Source organism: Panthera uncia, assembly GCF_023721935.1.
Source record: "Panthera uncia isolate 11264 chromosome A1 unlocalized genomic scaffold, Puncia_PCG_1.0 HiC_scaffold_17, whole genome shotgun sequence".
Lineage (NCBI taxonomy): Eukaryota > Metazoa > Chordata > Mammalia > Carnivora > Felidae > Panthera > Panthera uncia.
In genome coordinates, this window is record NW_026057577.1 from 72,651,846 (window position 1) to 72,663,079 (window position 11,234).

An 11,234-nucleotide genomic window follows, 5' to 3' on the forward strand; every position below is an offset into this window, starting at 1 on the left:
TCAGTACCTTAGAAGTACTCTGTTATATAGGTGCTTTATTTCTTTACCTAGGAGGCAGATACATGGCTGTACTTTAAATAGAGCTATGCATTCTATACACTCATATATATGTCTAATATGTCTTGCAGTATTTCTAGATAGGCTTAAATGAAACAGATAAATATGTGGTCAGACAGGGGTTTTTGTGATGGGTGGAGTCAGGAGTACTTTAGGTATTGACATTGTTTTAAGTTTATTTATTTTGAGAGAGAGAGAGAGACAGAGAATCCCAACCCGGCTCCTCACTGTCAGTGCAGAGCCCAATGTGGGGCTTGATCCCCTGAACCGTGAGATCATGACCTGAGTTGAAATTGAGAGTCAGATGCTTAACCGACTGAGCCACCTAAGTGTTTCACTATTGTTTGAGATTTTAAACCTCATGCATGTATTGCTTTGATAAAATAGATCTTCTGTGCTAGAGTCTGGACAAAGATGTTTAAGTTGAGACTTCCCTTTGAGTATTTCTGAATGTGGCAAGACCAGTACAGAGCATTAACTTCAATTCAACCCAGTGAGAATTTTGAAGTACCTATATGCAGAGTGCTTTGGGATACAGAAGAGAGAGCAATAGTTTTTTATAGTCAAAAGCAGTGAGAAGAGAGGGTATATACAGGGGAGATGGTCTGTTAATCAGGCCTTGAAGGAAAAGTTTGAAAGTAAATCAAAGGGGAAGAAAGGGCATCTTAGGATTAAGTGTGAAAGAAAGTGTTAGCAAATGGTCTGGAGTGGATCACAGACTGCAGGTTGAATACCGCACAACCTCTGGAGGGCACAGTGTTGTGCAGCGTGTAACTTGCACAATCATGGACAGCAATCTGGTTGAAGGGTATTAGGTAAGACATGGAAAAATAGAATGTGAAATGAAAAGACTGTTTTTGAATTCTAAACATTATTCAATAGGTTAGTGTTGACATATTCAAACTATTTGTCATTTCAATATGAAATCTAAAAATCATATCAACCATTTGTACTTAGTGAAGGATAATAGCATGTGCCTTTATTTATAATGATTGAGAACAAACATGAATAAAGTTTTAATTTGGTGTATTTCACAATACCATTCCTTAAGATACTGGGAACATAGAAAAGAATTAGGCAAAAATCACTGTCATCTCTGGATATTCGAAAAGAAATTAACCATTCCCACTAGAGACCACAGAAGGAAATTAACTTAATATTGCAGTTCTAGATCAAACTTCACAATGAAGAACTCTTAAGTTTTCACAGAGTGAAGGACAAAGGAGGGAGAGACAATCATTTAGGACCATGTTTCTCAAATTTGGCCCCTTTCACAGACATACTCTTGGGGAAGGGGTTTGTAAATTTCCTGTGGTAACATTTTAAATGTTGCATTTGACTTCTGTTCATAATCTAAACAATACACTCTTCTTCCGGATTGCCTGGATGACCATCTTCCATAACAGAGGAACCCCGTGATTGCAGCAGCTACACTGATACCTCTGATCCCTGTGGCACCAAGTGAAGACCAACAGTGCTTAACGTTTCATGTGGTGTTTCCCAAGTTGGGTCCTCAAGACCCAGTACAGAGTCTCTGTACTGGTTCAACAGAATTGTTGAACATGTCCTATGAGATCTGTGAGTTGTCAAGGTTAGAACACGGATTCAGAGCAGTGATTCCCAAGATAGGATGGGGTGAGTTGGGGATAATGACTGGGAGACACATATAACTTGAAAAAGCACATTCAAAATACCTATTGTTTTTGTAATGCAAATTCTATCAAGCTAAAACTCAACCAAGTAACTTTCAGGCAATAGCAGGAAACCAATTATAGATTAATCCTAAAGAGGATTGGAGTAATCTTGGTTGAGAAACACTGACTTAGAGGTAGGGGGGTCCTAGCATATGGAGAACATAAGAGACATGTGCCCAAGAGAAAGAATGTCTTTTGGGTCACTGAGTCAATCCTAAGCCATAACTTGTCATGGTCTTTTGGAACCCAAAGTGCCAATGGAGAAGAAACCCAAAATGTCTATCAACCTTCTCCAACCTGTGGTTTGGGGCAAGTTGGTCCATTTTTAATACTGAGTCAAAAGAAGGAAAAGCTGTTTTTGCCAAAAAATCCACCACCCCCCTTTTTTTTGGGTGAACACATTTCAGAATTTTAAGTAAACAGTTGCTGTGGCCGTTAGCCCCAGATCCATCCGCCAGGAAGTGTGGTCCTCCTTTGAAATGCCATCCAGCTCTCAAGGGGGTATCATCCTGGCGTCTGCCCTGCCGGGAAAACAAAATACAAAGAAGTGGATTTTCTTGGAAAGGTAAATTCCCTTCATTTTTCTTTCATTACCAGAACAATTACTCTTGCTATTTAAGCACATCTGTTACAGATAGCCTTGAGATACAGTTGGCACCAAAATGCTGAGATCATATAATGCTGAAGGACAATGCAAATAAAGAGACCTTGTGAATAAAAGGGACTCGAATCCCCACCCCAACACAGACGTAGTGGGGGCAGTGGTCTTTCATATCTCTCCAGGTAAGTCATTAGTTTTCTTCTATTTTTAATCTAAGCCTACATTGCTAAACAGTGTTCCGGAATAGGAAACATTTGGCACCACAGTTAATTGGCTTTTAAGTGCTTTGGTACACGGGGTGAGGCCAGAAGGCTAACACAAACAGACATAGTGTGGGGCGCCTGGGTGGCGCAGTCGGTTAAGCCTCCGACTTCAGCCAGGTCACGATCTCGCGGTCCGTGAGTTCGAGCCCCGCGTCAGGCTCTGGGCTGATGGCTCGGAGCCTGGAGCCTGTTACCGATTCTGTGTCTCCCTCTCTCTCTGACCCTCCCCCGTTCATGCTCTGTCTCTCTCTGTCCCAAAATAAATAAAAAACGTTGAAAAAAAAAATTAAAAAAACCAAACAGACATAGTGTTCATTGGCTGTGGTGATGCAGAATTGTGATTAGGAGCTTTCTGATATTGGCCACTTTATTTCAAGTATTCAATTACACTTTTTCAGACTTTTTTATAAAACTTCTGTTTCTATTTTGAGTAACCACCACAAATTACATATGTGCATTGCTCAAATGTAAGTTTTTAATAAACACCCCTCAAAGAATATTTGGTCTAAGAACTATACATTAGTCAAAGTCTCCTTTGACTGATCAAAACCACCAAGTCTCTCTGTGTGGCCTACCTAACAGCTAGCTCACAGTAACAAGAGCTGGGGGAAAGAGGAGCTTCTCAGACCCCACAAGTACCCAGGTTCCTTTTTCAGGAGGTCATCACCCTCTGGCTTTCCATTCAGCCAATGATTTCCTTTGGGTGACAGCTGTAGAAAGCTTTGTTTCGATGTTTGGGAAGCCAATTAAATTGAATTGATTTTCAGTGCGAACATACGCAATGCAAAACAACATTGCTTTCACATTGCATGTAAAATAATCAAATTACTTACCATGGCCTGTGCACCCTGCCCCCACCCACATTTCTTGCTGCTACTCATTCTCATGCACTTCACTCAATCTGTTCTTGCTTTCTACTCCTTGAATATTCCATACTTGTCACCCAGGGGACTTTGCACTTGCTCTTCCCTCTGCCCGAAAACCTTTTTGGCTTTATCTTTACATGGCTGTCCCCTTCTGGTCAACCAGGTCTCAGCTCCACCAGCTGAGAAAGGCCTTCCCTTAGCTTATTAGCTAAATTGGCTCCCTACCCCCCGCCTCATTCTATCACATTATTCTATTAATTTGTTTCAGGAATTATTTACTTGTTTTTGGTTGGTCTACCTCTCTAGAATGTAAGTTCCATGTTATCTTTTTGTTTGTCACCATATTCCCAGGGCCTAGTACAGTGTCTGGCATGTAGTAAGTGCTCAATAAGTATTTGTTAAATGAAGAGTGAGTGAAAGCATTTCCTCCCACTGACACAATCTCTTTGTAAAATGGGAAGCTCATAAATGACATCACAGTTCTTTTTTTTTTAATTAATTTTTTTTAATGCTTATTTATTTCTGAGTGAGAGACAGACAGTGTAAGCAGGGAAGGGGCAGAGAGAGAAAGGGAGACACAGAATCCGAAGCAGTCTCCAGGCTCTGAGCTATCAGCACAGAGCCCAACATAGGACTCGAACCCAGGAACTGTGAGATCATGACCTGAGCCGAAGTCAGATACTCAACCGACAGAGCCACCCAGGTGCCCCAACATCACAGTTGTTGAGATCACCCCACATCACTCTTTCTCTAGCCAAAGTGTCTTTCTGGATTATAATAAAACATAGCAGGGGCACCTGGGTAGCTCAGTCAGTTAAGCATTGGACTCTAGATCTTGGCTCTGCTCATGATCTCCAGGTTTGTGGGTCTGAGTCCCTTTGAGCTGCATGGCTGGATCTGCGCTGAGGGTACAGAGCCTGCTTGGGATTCTGTCTTTCCTTCTCTTCGCCCCTTCCCCACTTATGTACAGGTGTTCTCTCTCTCTCAAAATAAATAAATAAACTTAAAAAAAAAAAAACACAGCAGTAGAATTACACCATCTCTCACTGTTCCTGGCCGGGCGTGCTGCCCTTCACTCACCTGTAATTACTGTAGAGCTCCAATCTGTTTTAGCCGCTTCAGCAGCTCCCCACTCTGATGCATATCCATTAGGTCAGTGCATCCGCCTATACAGTCTTTACCGATAAAGACCCGAGGTACCTAAAGAAAGCAAACGAGCCAAGATAGGTAAGGCCCTTCATCATTAGGTTAGAAACAATGGCATCTTATCCTTCCTCTAACATTTCCCATGACCCAAAGCTTTTAAAATCACTTTACAACCTCCTCATGTATATTCTTTCCGGTTAGAAGCATGAAATTATTCACTAAACAATTATTTTCAAGCCAACAAGTCTGTCAGCTGGAGAATGCTGTGCACAGGTTTGTCTAGCTTGTCCCCATGACCTAAAAATTTCACTCCACATAAACACATTTCAGGAAAAGAATTTCGGCTGGCTGCAGGGAGACCACCCTGATTGAATGCTGGTTTCTCTGCAGATGGGGCCACACCTGAGCCCTTATGCAGACTGAGCCAGGACAACCAGGAAGGAGTTTTTTCTAAATACAGCCAGACAAGTATTTGCATTAGATCTCTGTCCCTGATGTTCAGATTCACAGTATATTAGAGTCATTTCTCTCTGTTGTGTGCTCTGTCCTCAGCTGGTAAAGGGGTGGTGATATCTGACTCTCCCTTCATTCCTGGCCTATCATAAGATGTTTAAATGCTGTAGCTCACCTGTTTTGGTATCCCTGTGACACATATGAGTCATCGAAGGCATCATAACTGCCGAAGGGTTGGTTAAAACATAGGTTTCTACTACCTTTCTCCCACCTGCCCAAATTTCTCATACAGAAGGTCTAGGGTAGGGCACAAGAATTTGCATTTCTGACAAGTTCCCAGGTAATGTGGACTCCTCTGCTTCAGGGATCATATTTGCAAATGACCGGTAGACACTGAGCAGTTTATTCCTCCCCAGTAAGTGAGGTTTTGAAAACCCAAAGCTCAGCAACAGCCCCCAGCCACCTGAGACAGGTTCTGAGATATGATCGGGCTGTCTCCAGGGTGGAGTTTTTGCACACCATCTGGCAAAGACGGGGGTTTGCCCGAGAGCTGAGAGGCCCCTCTGCCCTTACACCCACCCTCTAGGCAAGAGCAAAACCAGCTGAGGCACAGCAGTGACTGACTGGAACCCACATGCAGAGCTGACTGCAGGCTGCATGTGACAGCGTGGGGGGCAGTGGTGACAGAACCACAATCTGTTGATTCAGTTGAGGAAGGAGAAACACGTGCTCTGTGCACACCCCTCCTGGCCCCAGCCGCCTCTTCCAGGAACCTGAGAGTCTCTTACTGTCAAGAAGCAGAAAGTGAACGCCACCATGAAAGCAAGCTTGCTGTTACTGGGGCCTGTACTCTCCTGGCACACCTTTCTAGGGGATCCAGCCCCAGCTCGGCTCCTCCTCTGTGCTCCAGGCTGCTCAGAGCCAGCTCGGCAACTGCCGAAACTCATCACCACCTCCTTGGCTAAGTCCCTGGGACAAGCCACCATTATTTCTCATCTGAAGAACTGCTCTAGCCTCCAGATGCCTCCCAGCTTCAGCCTTCATGCTGGCCTTCCTACGGTCACTTCCCCCCCCCCCCCGCCCCCAGCCACCAGTGACCCTTTCAAAACGAACATTAGGTTATTCTTCTGCTCACAACTCTTCAGTGGAATCTCACTGCACTTTAAAAGCCACAGTCCTTATGATAGCTTGAAAAGGCCTTCCCAGCCTGTTGCCCATTACCTCTCCAACCTCATCTCCTCCTACTTTCCTACTAGCTCAACACTGCTCCAGACACACAGACCTGCTTGCCAGGCATGCAGCCACCACAGGACCTCTGCATGTGCTGTTCCCACTGCTTGGAATACTCTACTGCTGAATTTCTGCATGCCTTGCTCTCTCACCTCCTTTTGAGATCTACTAACATCATTGAGGCCCTGATGACTCCATTGAAAGCTGTCCCTTGCTGCCTACTGCCTATCTCCCTTTCTTACCTAGTTTTTCCCCATAGCACTTACCACTGACCACCCTCTGCCATACTGTTTTACTTCTCACGTATACTAGAATGTCAGTTCCACAAAGGCAAGAGTTTTTGTTTGTTCTGTTCACAACAGTTTTCGAATGTCCAGTAGAGTGTCTAGTATGTAGTCGGTGCTTTCAAAATTGCTGTACCCAACAAAACTCTCCTTCAAAAGTGACGGAGAGATACTTGGTCACACAAGCAAAAATTGAGGAAATGCGTTGCCAATAGATCTGCCTTGCAAGAAATGTTCAAAGAAGTTCTTCAGAGAGAAGGAAAATGATCAACTTCAGGAACTTGGATCTACTTAAAGAAAAGAAGGGCATTAGAGAAAGAATAAGCCAAGATGCCGATCTAGGAGCTTTGGCCAGAGTAAGACCAAAACAATTGCTCAGGTACAGGGCCTGATTGAAGACCTAGGTTTCTGTCATCAGTCAAGTCCTGCTCAGCTCTTACTGTGGGCAGTCACCACAGGTCATTACAGGGTAAGTAAGATAGCAACTATTTCCAGGTCTCCAGCCTCTTCGCATATAAACCCTTCACTCTTAGGGAACAGGAAGCATACACCTTAAAAGGATCTGTTCTTTACCTTGGAGGAATGCATTCAGGACTCAAGAACCTGTGAGAAGTATTTTTAAAACTTCAAAAATAGACTTAAGACCACATGAAAAAGTGTTGCTCTATGAAGAAATGAAAAAAAAAAAAATGTGTTGAATGAAGAGGTTTCTCCTGCTAAAGAATAGGGGATGCCAGGCTGAGAAGTAGCTCCCAAGATTTGCTGGACTTTGGAATTACCTGAGGATCACAAACATTTCCCCCCCCCACCGACCTTACTGAGGTGTGATTGAAAAATAAATGTGTACATATTTAAGGTCTCCAATACTATGTTTTGATATACATATACACTGTGCAATGATTACCACAATCAAGTTGATGAACACATCCATCACCTCGCATAGTTAACTTTTGCATCCGTGTGGTGAAAACACTTTAGAGCTCCTCCCATAGCAGATTGCAAGAGCACAGTACAGTATTCTTAACTGCAGTCAGCATGCTGTCCACGAGATCCTCAGAACTTACCCGTCTTAAGACCGAGAGTTTGTACCCTTTCATCTGGGGATTTAAAACTATTGCTGGCTGCTTCTTCTGACATGTGATTTAACATGTATGAGGAATGACTCGGGCATCTAGATTTTGTAAAAAGCTCCTCATGTGATTCTCATGTGCAGCAACATTTGGGAACCACTGGCTGAGAGGGATCCACCCATCACTGCGGGGGTCCTGGGCACCGCTTTCTCTTCGGACTCCAGGCAGCCTGCACAGCTGGCGGTCCAGCCTAGCAGCAAGAGTCTCTGACCAATGAGCCCTCCCGCTGTAGACAAGAGTTCTCAGCTCACAACTGGCACCCTGAAAACAATAGGCTAACAGGTTTAGCCTCCCTCTGTACCAAAATAATGATTTCTGACAGGAGAAGAAAGGAGAAACAGCCTCTAACGCTTTATACTCAGAACCCAGAGAAAATCCTGAGTCAAACTAGAACGGAACTAGGGTACATGCTTCTGCAAATGCTGTGTCTGAGAACGTGCATCCCGAGAAGGGCTGGCGTGAGCTGGTGGACAGGCAGTTACCACACCCAGTACCACAACTGGTAGAAGCTACCTGGTTGGCTGTCCATCCCACCAGAAGTCATGGGTGCTGAGGAAGAGGAAACCTTTTGAGGTAGAGAACAGCAGTTCTTAGTGGGGCTCACGGTCTAAGAGCAAAGGGGACTTGGAGGTGCCTTGCGCTAGACTGATCTTGCAGCCAGGGAGGTCCTTGAGGATCATTGAGGTGGGGTCTTGCCCAGGGTCACACAGCAAGCCATTGTGAGAGCCAGCCTGAAACTCTGGCCCCTGAACTTCCTACCAGGACAGGCCTGGAAACTTCTGTAGTTCAGAAGAAGGGACAAATAATGAGCCTTTAGATTTTTCCAGTGGGAGGAGTTAGAGAAGATATGGAAGAATGAGCTAATTGGGTAATAAAGAGCTTAAAGAAAAGATTGAAGGACAGCAAATCCCACTTGGCCAAGTGAACACAGAACAAAGAGCGCACACGATTCCCATGTTCATAAAAGAACCGTACGGATCACACTTGGCCCCTCCACCCCACCTTCTAGCCCCAGCCCTACAAGCTGAAAACTGTCATTTCCCCGGCAGTGCTTGAAACAAAGATTCGGGATGGCTCAACAGATAGCTGCTGGACCCGTGCTCCCAGACGCACAGCACAGGGTCTGCGAGGACCTTTGGCTGCAGTCCAGCTGCCTGGTCCCTGGAGCAGTGTCTTCTCTCTGGCGCCCTCCCCCACCCCGCAAAGCCCTCCCGCGCCTTGAGTGACGACTGAGTGACGGAGCCCTAGCGGTGTCCTAGAGAAAGGCACAGGCAGGCATATCCTGTGCACAGCCCCCACAAGAAAAAGGAATCTGAGAGCTTTCGCCCAGCCTTTGAGAACTCACTGTTCTGGCTCCAGTGAGCTGTTGCAAATAATCTTGAATCTTGCTAGTGTCACTGGTGGCTGTGATATCGACAAATTCCAAAACCCCTTGTTTGAAGGGCAGTTGGCTGAGGAGCTCTTGGGTCCTCTTGCAGTAGGGGCAGGAGGGCTTGATGAACACAACCACCTTCCCCGGCTGGATTTTGCAGTTCACAAACTCTTCAGCCATGCTGACAGGGAGCCACCTCCAGGGGAGGAATCCTCAATGGCAGGTAATGCTCCGAGTGTAAACCGGTGGCCTGGCCAGCAGGCGCTTATTTAAAGGAACCTCCCTGGAGGAGGAGTTTGCCCAGCAGCGTGCTGGATTTTTAAAGGGACAGATCCAATGTCATGTCAGTCTCGTATGATTCATCAGCTAGAGATGCAGAGAAGAATGCATACTTCTGTTTAATCAGTGGCTGTGCCCAGGGTGGCAATGTGACCTCAGCTCTTTCAGGAGCACCTGCCCTTTGGCAGAGAGCACAGTCAAATTACCCTTCGGAGAAGCATATAAAGTATGCAGACCAGCCCCAGGGAGGGGGCCGAGCCAGTGGTGACTCCTTAGAGTCAAATCTTTGTTTTCCCTCCCAGAGAGGGCAAAAACTCACACAGAGACAGAATCTTTCATGAAACAGAACACAGTGAAATCACTTTAGAGGAAGTGAAACTGAAATTGTGAATTGCATCCATCTTGAGGTTGCTCCCCTGGGCATTTTGCTTGGTCTGGTTGATGGTTATTAGTTCCCTACACATAGAAATCCAGAGATTTCACAAAAGAGTCTGGACTTGCAACCTTTCTCTGAAAAGTCTGGTCTCAGTGACCTGTGGCAGCTGCTGGGGCTGAGTAACTGCATTCCATCCTCACAGGGCAGATAGTAAACTCTGGTTTACTACCGATAGGTAGCTCCTTGACGGCCAGAAGCATTTGCTTTTGTGACCCTTGAACATTAGTTTTCCATGAAAGCAAATTCCAACATCCGCCCTGATTTCAACTTCAGGCTTAATGAGGGTGTATTTCTCTGTTTAACCCTCTGTTTGTGACCCTTCCTACCACCTTCACCTGAAGCATATGAAGATACGAAGATATGAAGCAAGGGCTGTAAGACAGGAAGTTGTGATGTTCTTTGCACACCCCACAGTCCCTAGTGGGGGGGAGTGGAGTCTTCTGTTCTAGGTTCAGTTCTGACCCCTCTGTGTGCAGTAAGTTAAATACATAAATCAAGGAAAAGCCACCTTTGAAGGTGAATCATCCTTTTCCCCGGGAAGTAAGTTATTTATTTATTATTTTATCTTATTTATTTTTAAAATACTTATTCACTTTTGGAAGAGCACAAGTTGGGGAGAGGCAGGAAGAGAGGGACAGAGGATGGGAAGCAGGCTCTATGCTGACAGGCTGACTTCAGTGAGCCCAATGTGGGGCTCGAACTCACAAACTGGGAGATCGTGCCGAAGTAGAAGTCAGATGCTCAATTGACTGAGCCACCCAGTGCCCCTAGGAAGTTTTACACTGAAATGCTTTTCCAAGAGGTGGGACTGGGGCCTGTGCTGGACACCTCCACTGATTGTTTTGTTCGTGGGATCCCCAACATTGTGTGACTGACAGAGGGAAGAAGATGGGCTCCTAGAAGCAGTTCTAACTATTACTAAGGTTAAATGGCAAAATGAAGATTTTGCCAGATTTTGAGTCACAGACAGGGAGCTGATAAGTGAGATCTCTGTCAACAAAAAGAATGTGCTTAGGCTCCAGAGGCCTGAGGGAACTTGTCCTGCTCTGGGCTTGGAACTGCCCAGCCCAGCCCTTCACTTCCCTCCTGCATAAGCACGGGGCAGAACCCCAAATTGGTTACCTCTGTTTTTCCCCTTCCTTTAGCTCCCACTCCTGTGGCCTCCCTCCTCCCTCAGGCCCTGGGTCTCTTCAGGAACCTCAGGGCAGCCACCTTCTGTTCCCTGGGCCCAAGGTTCATCAGCAGGCCTTGTACCTGGCTATTCTCTCAGAGCCTGTGTCTTCTCAGTGTCTGGGATTTGCCTGGCCCTCGCTTCTGGCTCTTTTTCACCAGTGTGTGATTCTGTTCAAGTCCCTCCTTGTTAAAAACCACCACCACCACCTTTCATCTCCTTTGACCCTACTCTCTTGCGTCTGCCCGTTCT

General features: G+C 45.5%; 1 protein-coding gene across 1 annotated transcript; it reads right to left on the bottom strand.

The window, feature by feature from the left end:
* Positions 1–990: 990 nt before the first annotated feature.
* On the bottom strand, positions 991–9,498 carry GLRX (glutaredoxin). Its single transcript, XM_049647614.1, has 3 exons — positions 9,070–9,498; positions 4,562–4,681; positions 991–2,272 (listed from the first exon to the last, which is right to left on the bottom strand). Exons 1-2 carry the CDS (start codon positions 9,274–9,276, stop codon positions 4,568–4,570), a joined length of 321 nt encoding a protein of 106 aa, XP_049503571.1. The 5' UTR covers positions 9,277–9,498; the 3' UTR covers positions 991–2,272; positions 4,562–4,567.
* Between the last annotated feature and the right edge of the window lie 1,736 nt (positions 9,499–11,234).